At 40.4% G+C, this 17,424-nt stretch overlaps 2 protein-coding genes across 2 annotated transcripts; both read right to left on the bottom strand.

The window, feature by feature from the left end:
- Positions 1-10,470: 10,470 nt before the first annotated feature.
- On the bottom strand, positions 10,471-11,951 carry LOC137139799 (adenosine receptor A3-like). Its single transcript, XM_067527553.1, has 3 exons — positions 11,614-11,951; positions 11,043-11,506; positions 10,471-10,892 (listed from the first exon to the last, which is right to left on the bottom strand). The coding sequence occupies exons 1-3, from the start codon at positions 11,949-11,951 to the stop codon at positions 10,651-10,653; spliced, it is 1,044 nt and encodes a 347-aa protein (XP_067383654.1). The 3' UTR covers positions 10,471-10,650.
- Positions 11,952-12,909: 958 nt separating this feature from the next.
- LOC137139800 (transcription factor Spi-B) lies at positions 12,910-15,842 on the bottom strand. The gene is made up of 6 exons (XM_067527554.1): positions 15,640-15,842; positions 15,411-15,445; positions 14,399-14,612; positions 14,173-14,291; positions 13,907-14,063; positions 12,910-13,670 (listed from the first exon to the last, which is right to left on the bottom strand). The coding sequence occupies exons 2-6, from the start codon at positions 15,429-15,431 to the stop codon at positions 13,372-13,374; spliced, it is 810 nt and encodes a 269-aa protein (XP_067383655.1). The 5' UTR covers positions 15,432-15,445; positions 15,640-15,842; the 3' UTR covers positions 12,910-13,371.
- Between the last annotated feature and the right edge of the window lie 1,582 nt (positions 15,843-17,424).

Raw genomic sequence — 17,424 nt, 5'->3', positions numbered from 1 at the left:
TCACTGTCTTCCAACTAACTCTGCCCCACTGATGACCTGGATTAGGTATGTTCTTTCAGTCAGAAGCAGGAAGTCACTCCTTCACTTTGTCCTTCCCAACTCCACCCTCATCTAAGATGGTATCTTCCACCTTCTGATTGACCGAACACGCCTGGTACAGGTAGTCAACAGGGCAGGGATGGTTAACTTTCTATAGAGTAGCCTACTATTTCTGATGCTGTAAGTGTTATAGTGAATGGGTTTGTTAACAGTTAAGATATGGTGTTGTAGATATCACTTACAATCAAACAAAAATACAACTTGAGTTGTCAGATTGTGTCAGCAACATCTTGACTTTTCAGTCTAATGTTCAATTAAGTGTTGGGAAAGGGACGCAGGAGATCTGGACAAAAACAACAACAACAACATTTATAGACTTTATTACATGAACTTTCCACTTTTGACAGGTTATACAAGGCTGTGCCTTCAGTGCCACATAGCTTCAGACAGGCGCAGACACTTTAGCTCTGTTAAATGTTTGCTTGAGGGATTTTGCATTTGAAGTAAAAAGTTTTCTTAGAATATTCTATAAACTGGATAAGCCTGTAGCTTTTAGCTAGTGCTAGTAGTTTTTAGCTACTAGGATAGCTTACTTTATATGAAGGTTTTTACACTATTTAGAGACATATTTCAGTTTTTAAAAATGGTATGTCAGTAATCATCATAAACAGATTTATATTTAAATTACATTTATGTGCTAATAAGCTATAACATTACTTACTCAGAATATTTGACATTTTTATATTTAATCAATAGCCTATAATAACTTTGTGATTAGGTTATTAAAGCCAATTGTGTTTCATACAATTTTACAACATAATACTTCTGTGGGGGGTCTTGCATTATTGTAGCATTAGCTTATAATAACAAATTGGATAATTACTGTATCTATAAAGACTGCACGTAGGAACAGAAGTTTAATGTGCAATGGAGATATTAATCGTTGTAGCATTACTTTATAGATAAGTAAGAAATTACAATGAGAAGCATTAATTATTTACTCTTTTAAAAGATTATGTTGTAATAAGTAACATTGTATGGCGGGTATATTGAAAAAGACAGTTTAGGGAAAATAACTGATTAGGACACTTTATTAACCATCTCAAAATGACAGTATGCCAGTAAATCAGCAACAGCATATCTTCGTCTTTATGTGCATGTGTGTGCATGTAAGTTGTATTATTAAGTTAAGTAATGTAAATATTTGTTGTTTTGAATAATACATTCGACATATATCTCTATAGCTACCAAAATCAGTGTGTCCTTGTGTGACCTAGGTGTGGGCACAAAAACTCACTTTTATCAGATTCAGCTGTGACACTCAGACTAACCTCCCAACTGTGACTTTTAACACTCATGAGAATTGACTAAATGATTAGCTTGGATTTGACATATTATCCACAGCTTGATGCTTAATTCAAACTCACCGACTCAATAGCGTTGTATGAAAACTAACTGCTCTCTTCCTGTGTGAGCCAGTATGAAGTCTGTCTTTAAAACAGTACAGTACAGTACGCTCTAGCTGTGACTATATTTGTCCTCCCCTCCTTTTCTCTCTTGCAAGGGGACAGAAGAGTCAAGAGTTGGACAGCTGCCAAAAGAGGCTGGGCCACTATGCAGCTGAAACTTTTACAAGCCAAGCAGGAAGAGACACGGGCAGCGATCGAAGAAGAAAAGGAGGAAAACAAAAAGTGAGAGACAACTCGGCTCTTTTCTCTCTCTCTACTTGTATTTATCATCTCTGTCTTTTTGTTTCTTTTTCTTATCTTATTCTTTGTTAAAGCAATATTGTATTTGCTCGTCTTCATTGGCAAGGGATAAGTGTAGGGCTGGAGGAGGGGGGGGGACTTTGGGTTCAGAGAGTTCAACTGAGGAGAGAAATAAATTCATAAACAACAAAGGAGACGTGACGTAAGCTTGAGGGGCTGTCCAATCTGCTGGCTGAATCTGAGCCTCCATGGAAGAACCGAATTGTTTGCACCACACGTGTGTCTGTGTGTGCCTGTGTACAGTATAAATATGTATGTGTGCGTGTGTGTGTATATGTGTGTCTCTATTTTTCTGTGTTCGAGACAAGACTTGTGGAGTTTAAACAGAGAAGCTGGACTACTGGGGTCTGTTTTGTCTCTGCTATGAGTGTTTGAGGAGTGGAAGAACCCTTCCAAAATGTGTGTGTGAGATTGTGTGTTTGGTCAGTTTGAGGACTTAATAACTCAGGTATTACAGCTGCTGCAACAGGAATTGAGCTGTTTCTTTTGCTGCAGACAGAACAAGCTTTGTTTTTTCTTTATGTTTTAGTTAAATGGTGAAAAATTACTCCTGTTTCTTTTTTTTTTTTTAGAACTACACCCACAATTTTCAAAGTGACATCAGCTCAGATATGAACTGTGATTGGTTGGCACTGTTTGGGATACCCGCTCAAATGCCAGGGATTGGTCTGTATTGGTCTATAGAAATGTTCGGCCATTTATGAACAGATGAAATTATGTTTTCTTTCCTAATGATTGAGGTCATCTAGAAGCGACAGCTCACTCATCTGCATTGGTGTTCAACTCTTGCTGGTGTGAGACAGCAAAGGGAGACCTGGGAAGGATGCCAATGGCTGAAAAAAATGAATTTTTCTGAAATATCCACCCTCCTCGCTCATTGATTCATTTAGCTGAATTCCCTCAAACCACCCCCATTGAGGGGGACTGATGTTATTCCCGATGGAGGGAGAGGACGAATTGAAAGAAGGATGGAGAGAGATGCAGAGAAAAGCAGGTAGAATTAAGGTGCAGAAAAAAAGACAGTAAGTCTGCATGGAGACTGTAACAACAAATGTACAGTTTAATTTTCAAGCCAGTTTAGTTTATTTTTGTTTGGTTTTTTTATGGTCTATTGATTGTAAAAATGCGAGATGGAACAATATGGAAGAAGTGCTAGGATCTACTTGTGTCTCTCACCATCTGTCTGTTGCTGCAGGATGGTATAAGTACAAGGCGAGAGGTGTGTTTTGGATGTTAGATGATTAACAAATTGTCAGAATGTTCCCCGCTGGTGTCCCACTCTTTTGTTACCGTCTCTGCTCACGATAGTTTACGATTCTTCTCCTTCTTGTCTCTGTCTCACTCTCTTTCCGAACTCTTTTTCTCTGACTCCTCCTCTTTCTGTCCCCCCTCTCTTGCTACAGCGTGTCCCTCCCTTCCTCTTTCTCTGTATCTACACCCCCCTCCTCCCCTCCTTTTTCTCTCCTTCCCTCTTGGCAGCAGTGCCAAAGTGGGCAGGCGGACCGAGGCAAACACAGCACAGGGCAGAGCAGAGGGTGATCCAAAAGCTGGCGAATTGATAATGTGTATGTTTGTGTTTTGAACTGTCCTGTGTGTCTTTGTTTGCTAATTTGTCTCCGTTTTGGTCATATGCGACCGCAAGTAATGTGAGTCTGTTGTGAGTCTAAGCATTTCTCTTTTTGTTGTGGACAGTGTGTTCGATACTGTGGCTTGTGTGTGTTTTGTGTGTCTGTTATAGAGCTGTGTGTGAGCAGACGTCTCTGTCACCCAGTGTGCGGACAGACGCACTCACGCCAGTAGGAGGGGATTGTGGGAAGGGGGTGTAGCTCCCAGAGGGTGTGCTCTACTCCTCTCTTTTCCCTTCTTCCCGCCATCACGGCCCTCTTCTCCTCCAGTCCTTCGGCCCAGCCCGCCGTTCACATACAGACTCCAGGTATTTTCCTTTTTTATCATGCGACACAATTTCCTTGTCTTTTTATACTATAATCTTTCTCCTCCAGTTCTTCTCGCTCTCTTCTCTGTCCTTCATCATGATCTCCCTCCTGTAAATGTGCCTTTCGTCGTCGGGTGCCACGCCGCACTCCGCTCACCGCCATTTTGGCTCGGTGGACATAACAGGAGAAACTTTTTAGTGCTCTCCGGGACTCCTCGACTTCCTGCTGACCATCTTCTTTGTCCTGCTTCCCTCATCTCTTTCTGTCTTTCTCGGTCCCCCTCTTCCTCTCCTCTCCCAGCTCTAGGATCTCAGCCTCTGACAGAGTGGTAAACAGTATTTCTGTGGCTTTCTGTACTGAACAGGTGTCTCTTTGTAAACTGGCAGGAGGAAGGCCAGGCCTCCTTGATTACTGTCTGATCTCAGAGGGTCAACTGAGCCAGAGAGCTGTTGTGTTCATATAAGTATAAGTTTAGCTCCAGACCAGTGTTGAAAAGCTGCACCCACAGGACAAGTGAGACGCTTGGCAGGTCTCTTATCATCCAGAGCTGTTATGATAGATAATACGAAGGCTCTGTTTACTCTGCTTCTCATTCCCTTCAGGGACTCTTCGCACTTTCTAACACTATAAAAACTTGTCTATGTGGCAGTTGTTTCACAAGAACGTTTGTTTGTGCATTTTATCTTTCTGAAATCTAGAGGTGTGACAGATTGTTACAAGACGGCAACTGCAATGTTTGTCCTGACACACACTGCATCATAGACTACTGTGTATGATACTTTACACTTCAGGTGAAAACTCGGCAGAAGTGAAACCAAGTTCAAACAATTCACAGCGCTGTAAGGGAAAGACTGTTAAAACAAAAATTGTTTTTTTCACTAAAGCTGCTGCTGGTTTATCACTAAAGTGAACTGTCGTTAAAAAAAAATGCTAACGATAGCATTTATTTGATGTTTATCTTAGTTACTTGCAACAAAATTATCCAATTATTCTTATTACGCTGGACTTATTATTGTACCCACATGTTTCAGGCCTTGAATACCATAGAACTAAAACAAAATATCAATGTTTCACTCGTAGAATTAGAATATATATTGACCTCCATTGGATCAATTTGTTTATCTTACATATAAAGGGCAAATACTGATAATAGTGACTGACAAGTATGCATCTACCAGGAATGCTTATTGTCAGTACTGTATCTTGATCCAAATAGGGGTTGTTGTTAAAATGGCGCCTTCATGCCACGTGTTTAAGAAACAGTGACTAAGGGCAGACCCTTTCAACATACCCCTCACAATTCGTGGTCAAACTACTCCCAGTTCATCCGGATCAGCTTCTGTTCTTTTAAATCGCTCAGCTTTGGCATTAAGCTGCAAATTACTTTATTAAAAAAACTAACTAAGACCTTTTTTTTGTATATAGACATGGGAGTAATGATGGGAAAATAAGAAAGAAGAAGCTGTAGAAAAATAGAGAGAACAAGGGTTACAGAGACAGAAAGAGAGGTAGGAGTGGGAGAGCTCTTTCCCCGCCCTCTCTCTTATCCTCAGATGAACTTATCGTGTTGCCTCATAATGTTTCTGAGTTTTTCTCCTAGAGGCAGTCAGGCTAACTTCCTGCATTCAGCCTCAGCTTAGCTGATTGGTTGATATCTTGGCTGACCGGCTGTGGTTTACAGCGAAGCAACAGGAAGTTTCTCTTCTTATGCAGGAAACTGCAGCTGTTTCGACCTGACATACACCACTTTGCACCTTTGCACACATACTTTGTATACTGTACATACACACAAATATGCACGCACACCCTCTTTGAAAGGGCATATCTCTATATGCTGTAAATTAGAATGTATGCATGTGCATGTGCGTATGGCCTGTTCCGTGTGGCATTAGTGAATGTATAACATGTGGGCGTGTAGCAACATGCCAGACGAGGGATTTGAGCTATCAGAAACATTTGTAACCATAGTAACGAAACATCTCATCAGGGCATTAGCAAAACTGTAGACAATTGGAAAAGAGGAGATGGGACAGAGAGAGTAGATGACAGAGGAAAGACACCTAATATAACCTTATACCTTATAGACAAGTAATAAAATGGTCTTTCTGTCAACCAATAACCCTCATTGTTTTGATGGAATCAATTCATGCACATTTATTAAAAACGCACAGCTATTGTTACAAATGGCCTGAGATGACATAGTGTAAATCTAAAAATTGGCATTTATAAATGTGGATTTAATGCATGCATATGGTTATTCACCTTAGCTCAAGATCTGCATGTAATTCTGTGATTAAAATGATTGTTAGACATTGTGATAGTCAACACAATGGCTTCCTTATAATCCTGCCTTATCTCGGTCATACTATCGTTTCATCAAACACGTTGCCCAACATGTTTACCTAGCTCTTATGCCTATGAGTCCAACATTTGTGTGCGCAGCCTGCTATCTCTTAAAACTGAGAAGTTGATGGCAAAAGACTAGAAGTATTTTCTTTTAATTAGCATTGTGTAAATCGGAATCGGATAGGCTGAGCTTCTTCCATGTACACGGGTCAAGCAACTGTGCTGTGTTGCATCTGCCACTGTGCAGTTGTATGTAAGTACATGCATATGGCAGCGAATATCTGTGTATATCTATACATGTGAGCATTAGCCCTGTGTGTTTGTGGCTGCTTAATGAGGATATGCAGAACATCAGAGCGGGCACTGTGCCAAGTGGGCGCGGAAGAAGCTCAGTTCTCCCTTCCTTCGTCTTTTAATGTAGGAATCCGGCATTCTTTAGGGAGGGGGGGAGATGAAAAAGCAGGTATCATAAAATAACCTCTGTCTCAGATCTGCCAGATGCCTGGACACAATTTTCCTCTGGAGTAAGACTGGACACGAGTAAGACATTTGTTTAGCTTTTTTACTGTGGGAATTCTTCATCCTGCCATTTATTGTGTGGCATACTTCCTGTGCCAAGTCCAACTCCCCCACTTCTCCTCCTCTTTGCCCACCATCGCCACCTCCTTCCTCCCTCCCTCCCTCATTGAAATTCTGCCTGGCACACAGACACTGCCCATTCTTGGCACAAAGCTCTGAGAGAGAGAGAAAGAGAGAAAGAAAGAGCGAGAGAAACGCACAATAACCTGTACCAATCGTCTGGTGCCCCCTCCGTTGTGACTGTGCCAAGCATTCATTCCGTCTCACGGAGCTAGAGACCAGGAAATCCAATAGGTATTTTCCTGCCTTTGCTTCCTGTGAAAATCTGCTCAAATTCTGAGTGTGTTTGGGAATTTGCTAATTAATGTGTTTACATCATTTGCATTGGTTAAGGAATAAATAAGATGTAAGGCCAAAAAACCTTTTTGTTTCCAAGATGTATTTCAAATTAACTTTAACGTGGCTTTCAGTTGTTTGTGTAAGCTTTTAAATAATGCAGCATGACCTTTTTCTGACTTTTTCAGGTGGTTTTTGGTAATACAGCAAATGTATGTTGATGGAAGTTCGTAAAACCTGTTCAATTAACACAGTAGTCAGTTTAACAGCTGTTTTGATTTTTTATTTCAAACGAATCCACAAAAGAACTGAATTATTAGCTAGTTTCCCCAACACAAGTGTTTATTTCTAGGTTTCATTTTAATCTTCTTAAAAAAGCCTTTCCTTTTTTAAAATTGTAGTTCTATAAAAATAACTTTATTTAAAAGAGACAGTATAGATAATAGATGAATGGGTGGATTTGATGTTAATATTTTAAACAGAATAAAATGTAAAACATCTGTTAAGATAAAAGATAAAATTACCCTGTGCTACAACTGACAGAACGTTTTGGGAAACCCAAAAGAAACTCATGTAACTGTCACCCAAAGAAAGATTAACAAATGAGAGGAGGAAATTGTCTCCAGAAAAACACATCCTGGTTGGTCACAGCAGAGCAGTGTTATCAGAGGGCAAGAGAGGACAAGGTCCGTGTTTCTTGGCTTACGCAGAATACAGCTAATGTGAATTTACTAGCGTTTAAACATAATTCTGCTGTGACAGATGCACAGACAGACTGTCTGATAGGCACAACATTAACTCAATAGGCCTCATTTCTACCCTCGCTTTTCTTCAAGATCCTCTCGGCTGCTCCAGAGACTTGAGGCACATTTATTTTGGAGCTGCTGACAGAGAAAATGATTGCTCCAGATGAGCCATGTGTGCCCCTTTTATGTGCCATAGACAAAGTCCATGACCACAGACAAGAGCGCCCAGTCGAGCTCACATGACTGACCGAGTGTTTCCAAAACAGTCAGCAGTTGTACAGGGAATGGGACACCAATTTTTGCAATTAACCCAGAAGCCCATAATTTCCCACAAGCATTAATGATTATTATAATTTTTTTGGAAATGTAATGCTTTGCTCAGATGTTTTGTTGAATTGTCATTAATGTGACCATTTTACCCCAGTACACTGTGTCATATCACTATTAGTCTGTTCCCCCTTGTCCTCCAAATACAGCCCCAGTCAGGGGATGTTTCTTGGCGACGAAACAGAGCTCATAGATCTGTCCCTGGCATGGTGTTGGGCATCATGCCAACACCCCCCCCCCCCCCCCCCCCCCCCCCCCCAGCCCCTTCTGTCTGTCTGGTCTTCTGTAATCAGTCTAGCAGGGCCTACTGCATGCTAACTATCGGCTTGTCTGGACCAAGCCTCAGGGGTTGTGGCTGTATGCTAATTTATGCAAGTAGTGTACCTCCTAACCTCTTCTCTGTCTATCTGAGGCCCAGGTCTGGCATTTAGTCTGGCACTCATTAACCCTTCAGTTTCTGCCATGTCAACCTACTTGCCCATCCCAACCTTTACCCCCTAGAGTTTACCAGTTAGTAGTTTAAGGATAAGTCTATTTCATAGTGTAAACAAAAAAGGTTGAAGACACCAAAACACTGACACTGCTATAGTTAGTGACTTTTGATTGGCCCAAAGCTGAAATGTTAACAGGAAAATCGCTGGGACATGGGCATGCTGTATGTGATAATGTATTTTCTCTGTGAACTTTGCAGCTGTCTGATAAGAAATGTTAGAGTTACTCTCTTAGTCAGTACCCGTGATAGATTGTGTCGTCTGGGTCTGTTGGCTTCGTCTCAGTGCTTGGCACTAGATTGATCATCTATCGCTCTCAATAGAACAGCAACTCTTTCTTCATCATGAGACAGCGGGGTCGGGAAATAAAAACCTGAACGGTAGACCTTTTAGTTTTTATGGGCAGACCTAAAATGGCCGATGTGCGAGACGCCATTTTGTGTTTCCTTGTTGTGTTTTGGGGGGCAGAATCCCAGCTTGTATTCAATCAGAGGCAGCTGGTGGGAGCCATATTTGCAGGCATCTGTGTGTCTACCTCCGTCTGAGAAGCAGCAGCCAGCCTACATGGGGATAGCCCACTGGATTGAGCTCAGTTTTTGGCAAAAACGGAAACGAATTCCTGGCACAGATTCGAGCAGCTCTTTTTTTTTTTCTTTTTCGATCACATGCCAGAGTCTCAGGAAGCCAGTGAGTTGTTTGTTGGCATTTCACACATTAGTGCTCACTTTCCGATGTCTGCTTAGCATTAAATTATTTGTCTTTGATTTATTTTAATGCAACAGATTTCTTAAAGACATTCCGCTCTGCAACTACAAAGCTCGGTTGATCGGTGAGGATGAACCAACATGCAAAATCTCTGAGGGTCTTCTTTTGTTAAAAAATGATAAATGTTTATCTAAATCGTGCCAGTGGAGACTTGTTGTCTTGAAGCACAAGCAGTTTTCCATTCACCACAAGTCGGGATTTTGAACTGTGTCCAGGAACTGATTAAAACAAAAGGGACTGATTTGGAACACATTAATTGAAAATGTTACAAATGTGCACACATTCTAAGGGACACTCCTATCAAGTTTAATCCTGCATGATTTTTTCCTGAAAAGAGTAGTTATTTAAGATAACCCCTGTCTCTTTTGTTTGTGCCATTGCAGGAGTTTTACCTTTTGAGGATCATTGATGCTGAAGCAGCGTGGATGCTGTCCTTGGGGCTGAGGTAGTAGATTGAATAGTTGTGGGGTTGCATGACCTCTTTTTGAGATAACTATACAATCTACTGTCTTTCCCAAGGAGACAGCTGAGTCAGCCACTCGCCTGTCATCTCCAGCCAATCGTGCTGTCCAATCAAAGCTCACGATATGCAGCAAATTAACATAAATCACTGTGACAAGGACTTTTTCTTGCTAGAGTATGTAAATTAGGCTCCGTGTTCTCAGACAGGTGAACATGTGGTGTGTTTGATTTGGACTCTGTCAGGGTGAGGTAGTAGGTTGTATAGTTTGGTGGGTGGGATTGCACCCTGCTCAGGTGATAACTATACAGTCTATTGCCTTCCGTGAGGAGCTCCGTGAACACTTGTGAATATTTAACACATGGTTATGGCAAAGTGTCACATTTATTCTTAGATATCAGAAAAAGATTAAGTACACACTTGAAGGATTAGTCCGGAATTGATTCAAAGTTTTACATGGCTTGCTTAAATATATGTACATACTAATAAAGTTATATTTATCTCAAAATCAGGTGTCTAAAAATCAGTGAATTAAGTCCTACTGTGTTCTGATTATTTTATAGTATGTGTACAACAGTTGCTTTTGAGTTTGTTAGTGTGGATCACCCCCTAGTGGAGGCACAAGAGATAGCTTTAACTAGAATACAGGAAGAGGTGAAAACCAGGGGTAGGCCATGGTGGACTGGAGCATAGAGGGTTTTATTCAAACCAGGCAGTACAAGTAAGGAATTTACAGATTCAAACAATCATTGACAACCTGCATTGTTTTCTGTAATAATGCCTTAAATGATTGTTGGACCCAGACTTTCTAGTGTGAGTGGGTAAAAACCTCCTGAGGAAGTTCCGTGAACTGAAATCTCAAACATACTGAACTTGATGACCTTGTGGTTCTTTGCTAGGGGTGTGGTCTTCCCTCCTGATCTGCACATCTCTGTGTGATTGGCTTGGCTGCCTGTTATTGATTTGCTTCTCCCTGTGGCAACAGTTTAGCCTCATGGAGAAGCGGCTCCATACTTGACTGTAGGCCTGCTGGATCTTTGGGATGCGGTAGGCATAGACAACTGGGTTGACAGCTGAGTTAGCATGAGAAAGCAAAATACCTGTAAAAAAAAAAGTTTTTTTTTTTCGGTAAGTATTATGATTACACAATATCTTAATTCAATTATTTCAATTACAACAATGAGATCTGAACAAAAAGGACCTGTGCAACCAAACCTCTAAATATGGAAACCCAAAAATGTGACACATGCCTGTATAAAGGGTTCCCTGTGTGACGGCTTGAGGGCCGTAAAACAGCAGCAGGCAGTTCATCAGGTGCAGTGGAATCCAGCAGATGGTAAACAAAATGAGGACTAGAGCCAGGGAGCAGGCCAACCGCTTCTCTCTGAGCAGAGAGGCCTGGGCCTGGGGACAGCTCTTTTTTAGACGACCCTGCAGGCTCCAAAAGATTCGAGCATAGAGAAGCAGCATGACCAGCAGGGGAGCCATGATACTTCCTAGGAAGTTAAAGTAGACCATAAAGGGGAGCGAGATGACAGAGAGGAAGGTACATGGAAGGGTGATGGTGGAAGAGGAAGATGTATTGGTGAAGTCAGATAGTAGACAGGAGTTGTTGTTCCAGCCAAACAAAGGAGTGAACCCCAGTAGACAGGAAACTAACCAGCACAAAGACACGGCCAACCATGTGTGCTTCTGTGTGGCCAGGGCTTTGTATCTGGGAGCAAACATAAAACAGAAGGGACAGAAAAAAGAAAAAAATCAGGAAAGCAAGTTAACTATGTAGCTCTTCACCTAAGCAGTGATTCAGAATGCTTAACTCACCTGAGTGGTGTATGTAAACGCAGGTATCTGTCAACTGCAATAGCAAGCAATGACAGCACAGAGGCCTGTGTCAGCACAAGCACAACACAGCTGAGAAGCAGGCACAAGACAGGGGGCAGGCTCACCCATCCATCCAATAGTACAGCCAGAGGCACAGCAGCCACACCCACAAGGAAGTCAGCCACTGCCAAGGAAACCAAGAAGCAGAAGGTTGGCTCCTGAAGGGAATCCCGGATACCAACACATACTGCACTCACCACCAACACATTACCAAGGCAACAGGCCACAGCAATCAGCGCTTCTAGTACTGTGTATACTATCCAGCTCCATTCAGCCATCACTTAAGATGGAGAGCAGGGAAATACAGAGACGCTATGAAGCTTAATAAAAGAAATGTCCTTGCAGGCTGTGGACACGTGAGATGAATATCACAGCAAGAAAAAAATCCTACATAATCCAGAGTTTGCTGTTCAGATAGTCCATTGCTACTGTCAGAGCTCAACTGTGAAACACCAAGAAAGCATTAAGGAGTTGCTATTTATATGCTAACATTCATGCGCTCTGTGCACTCAATAAAAGGCGTGCAGTCCATAGAGACGGCATCTGTATTTCATCAGTGAGTGGAAAATAAAAACTTTTCCCACTAATAAATGTACCTCAGCAGCCTTAGTGGAGATGACTTGCCAGCATTTTTCACACAGGTGCACTTGGAATTGCTGGTAATTTTTTTTTTTTAGCAAAGATAAATTAGATATACAACAACTTAAAAGTACTGAATATGAAACCTACATTCAGAAATAGTAAAATGTTTGTATCGAATGAAAAAAGAAATTATGCAAAATGGTCTTATCCAAAGTGTTAAATCTAAAGAGCTATATTCATTTTATAACTGTATAAAGATTTTTATTATAACCAGCATTTGCACTAATCATTTGATTTTCATGATATTTACAGTACATATCATATGATTGAACATTACATTTATTTACTTTGGTCACCTCAGAAAATAAATATCACACTCAAATGTGTTCAGCGTGTGTGTGTTCTATTCCTGCGTGTGAGGGGACTTTTTAAATGTTACTGATTAACAAGTCTGTTTGTACTGGCTGCTCTCCAATGCATACTTACTTTGCATACAGTTTTGGCTATGAGTGTCTGTCTGTGTGTGTGTGTGTGTGTGTGTGTGTGTGTGTGTGTGTGTGTCTTTGCTTCAGTTTATAGGCACATCTGTGTTTGCCTGACTGATATTGAACAGACAGTATGTATTTGTTCATATGAGGAGACAGACAAAATACATCAGGTAATCCCGATTTATTTAAGGTTAAAAAAGATAATTTAACATAAACAGATCACGTTAAAACAACCATATTTTATCAAGCTCTTCCATCTACCATATATCTGGAATACACAATTGTTAAAAAACAAAATTCACAATTTTTACTTTGAGAAAGATTTTAGTTCTACTTATAAAGTAGATACCATGCAACAACCTTTGAGATTTAGACAGTTTTCAACGTCAACGCCAACTTCACACATCAAAAGTACCAACTCTAATATACTTCTGTATGCATGGAAACTCTGACCTACAATGATTCTTCTGGCTTTTAAAATACTCAGTATTCATTTGTTTCCACAGGACATAGAATTAGAAACAGCAGAAAGGACATTAATGGACATCCATAATTCTGCCTAAACATCCATTGTGCTTGTTCTTTTTCTATGCTTCTATACATGTGACATCATGCTTCCTACAATGTATTAAGAGTCTCCCTGTAACCCTCTCAGGGTCTTCTCATCAAATCGATAGGTGAGCTTTCGCTTCACTTTCTGAATCTCGCCGGTGCGGGAGTAGTTCCTTAGTGCTCGTGCCATCTTCTGGTAGGTCATGGTCTTGCGATTTCCCTTACGTCGTCCCCAAAGCTGCGCCAGACGCTCTTTGTTTTGGGAGGAGAACTGAAAGGTGCCTGAGGAGGAATGGACCCACCAGATGCAGTTCCGCATCGATGGTGTTTGAAGCATCTCAAACAGGAACTGGAACAATCGCTCCTTCCTCTTTCCTACCAAGGAGGAAGGGGATGTAAATAGAAATATGAGCTGACAGTGATTCATACATGTATTTGTGTGAAAATGCATGTTTTTTCCCAAAGCAGAAGGCTTCACACTAAATACATAGAAGATTGGTGTTTGTTAATTTGTTGAAATAAAGGACTGCTGGGGGCGTCGGTCCTCAGAAGCATATGTAAATGTGTGTGTGTGATTCTGTGTTTGTGTGTGTATTTTTATGTATTTATACCTGACAATGGGACAAGAGGTAGTGAGTGTCTGTCCTCCCTGCCTCCTCTGTCAGATAATGGTGATGGTGAATCTTGGTATTCCTGATACTGGGAGCTGCTGGACTGGGAGTCTGAGTCGATGTATGCAGGTGTCTCACAGGAATAGCCAATGTGGTCCTGAATAAATCCAATCAAATTTGTCCTGTTAGTCTGAATTCATAGATACACACATAGAAAGAAGTGTTAGCTAATTAAACCTCAACAGGATCAAAGTCCTTTAACTGACCCATTGGTTGTCATGGGGACTAGGCCACGCTGAAGGGGGCGCATGCGCTTCATACTCCTCACTTGGAGTGTGGGAGCCACAGTGCCACTCATATGCATGCTGACCTGACCAGCTATTCTCTATACAGAAAAAGGCAAAAGATACAGTCAAATAAAAGCCAAACAAACATACACCTACATCATCACTATTGTCACTCTTCACTCATCATTGACATCATCATACTGACCTATAATCCTGGTGCTCTGTCGTGAGTGTGTGTGTATTGGTTGTCCCACTGTGGTCGGAGGTGATGCAGGTATGTGTGCAGGTTGGACCTCCAGTGAATGCTCTTGCAGATACTCCTCAATAACCTCCAGATCCACCTCGGGGCAGGAGGAGGGAGCGACTCCACTCCAGGCCCCCCGACCTCCACTCAGTCTGATCTCATTCACATAAGATATCTAAGAGACACAGAGCAGTAAAGCGAGTTTCAGAAGTCATATACACTCAGTTTAGACCTTGGCATGTTTGTTGTATAATGCATGCAGTGAGAAACATTTTGCATGATGGTTGGTTTATCTCTTGTCAGTCATAGCCTGAAGTGTTGTTCCTATCAGACCACACACCTGCTCTTTCATTTCATGACCAAACGTTGTCTTGTTATGGTACGCCATTGGCGCTGTGATGCACCATACAGCGCATAATTTTGATCAGAGATGTAAAGATCAGGGATGCACTCATTCATTACTTTTAAATAAGCTTCCACTTCGTTTTCCTCATTGTTTTTTTTTTGTTTGTTTTTTTTGTCTTAAATAATATTAAACAGATTATTCTTGTATTATCAATAATTTTACCCATTGACTACAAAATAGTTCTTTAAAGACAACACACACTAATGATTTGTACCTGCAGCAGTGCAACTGTATGAAATTTAAGAGTGTTGTTGTGTTTTTGTTTTGGAAATGAGCCAGGTGAAAACACTGTGACCATGTGTATTTTAGTTTGACTGGCAAATGTATGCAAGTGTTTTTACCCACACAGGTAACAATCAGGTAACAGTGTTGTGTGGTTTGGATGCTTTTACAAATAACTTTATACCCTTAGCCTATACCCATAGGTTACAGTTGAAATAATGCTACAGGACATTACTGCAACACCCAGGTTTAAAAATATAAGCACTTCTCTTTGGTATTTGAGGTGTGACTCAAATATATGAGAAAAACTTTAAATAATTATTTTAAAAAATATCAGAGACTTACCGTCTCCATTTCTGCCAACATCCTCCAGGGACAATCTGGAATTAAATAACATGCTCGTAAAAGATCAGAATCAAAGCACATAATTTACAACAGAGAAATGAAAGAAGCTATTTTCTTTCTACTTCTCTAATTTATCTGAGGATGATGGAAAGTCATACAATGACAGGAACATAACAACAAACCTAACCAGAATGTGAATGAATAACCATGAGGAGGAGGATTGCCGTACCTTGTTAAGTCCTGTGTCTGACAGGTAGTATCCTCAGGCAGTAGAGGGTGGAGAAATGTGAGTTTGAAAGCTCACCTGTATGATTCTTCACCTGGATGCTCACCCCACTTATGTAGCCCTTGCAAACCTCATGGCCAAACCCCTGAGTGGGAGTGGTTTAAAATGTGTAGCTATTGTTTTTTTTTGTTTGTTTTTTTACTGATCTTTACTGCCTCCATCTCTCTGATTGTTACAGAAACACATACATTTGTTCAGTAACAGGAGTTTAGGCAAAGTTTCTGCAAGTTTAGGCGAAACTTGCAGAGTGTTATTTCACGTGAGTCAAAACCTGTGGTGTATCCGTGGTTTCTTATCATCACATGTGCCACAGCAGAGGTCCAGCACTATGGACAAGACTCATTTTGACTTTACTTTGGTGTTGAAATCAAACATGAAACACTTTTGCATAAAAGTCAAGCAGTGGGAAAGATGGGACAGGGAAGGAATGGAAAAAGATATGGTAGATATGTGTACTCCTATGTACTGTGTGTGGATAGAACTAGATGGATGTAAATAATAAAAACAATACTGTTTTAATCTAGACATTCTCATATTAATTTACCATAGAGATTTTCGTGTGTGGGGAAGGTTTCTGTATATTATATTGGTGTTTAACACCTGGCAAAAGTATAACTTAATGACGATTTGTTTGTGTTTATGGTAGCAAAACACTATTCAGTATTCAACAACTATAATTTAACCCATCAAGATAATTATATAACATTTGTGGTTGACGACAAACTTTTTAACATTTACATATTAAATACATTACACTTACATTAAAAGTGTTAAATAAATGTTTATATATTGCTTATAAAGGTCACATATTAAAATAATGTTAATCACAAAATTGTAGACCCACATGACTGGATTATTGACTAGAATTGTAGAATAGTGACTTGTAAAATAACTTAACCCCCCAAACCCCATAGCAGCCACACACCCACACACACAAATGTTCCCAGGCTCAGCTCTATGCACTCAGGTGTACTGTACATTTTCAAAAGCTTCCTAATTCAACCGACGGTTGCTGCATAAAAATGGCATTGTTCTTCATAAACCATTGTGGTAAAACAAATCACAGCTATTGCATCACACTCCAGGTTAGAAACACATGACACCATTTATACTTCACTTTCAATATACGATGGGAGTGTGTCTCGCAAGTAAGCAAGTTCCTTTTTGGCTGTTACACGTGCTATTATTTTAGACGTAGATTCCAGTACACTACTGGCAGTGCAACATCTTTTTATCTGGGTGTGTAAAGCTGATGGTTTACAGGTTCAAGACATGGATACTAACCATGAAGAAGCCAAGATAATAAAATGTAATACTAAACATGTACCTTCTTGGGGCTAGTCGAAAAAAACATTTTATTGTATGCTGTCAATGAGTTGTGAGCTATATAAATAACATTTACATGACTTGCCTGTGTTTGACTATTGGAATTACCAATCAATATATAACCCTGAAGATAAAAGACACATTAAACCATTTTGAAGCCTGTATAACAATCCACTGCCTCAGGGATCAAATAGCAATAAATTGCTACAGACTTGGAATCTGGAGGTGAAGCTTTGTCAACAGTTACATTTACTTTTCATACAACTAAACAAACCTCTTAAGTATTTTCACAGAAGAGTCAAGTAAAATTGTAAAAGCTGATGGCTTGAACTGTTTGTGTTTTGTACGTAGGTGCCTTAAGTTACTCTGTCCAATCTGTGGTCCAAACACATATAATTTTTC

This window comes from Channa argus, chromosome 13 (genome assembly GCF_033026475.1).
Source record: "Channa argus isolate prfri chromosome 13, Channa argus male v1.0, whole genome shotgun sequence".
Classification (NCBI taxonomy): domain Eukaryota; kingdom Metazoa; phylum Chordata; class Actinopteri; order Anabantiformes; family Channidae; genus Channa; species Channa argus.
Note: the sequence above shows the minus strand (reverse complement) of the source record. Positions and strands in the feature narration are given on the sequence as shown.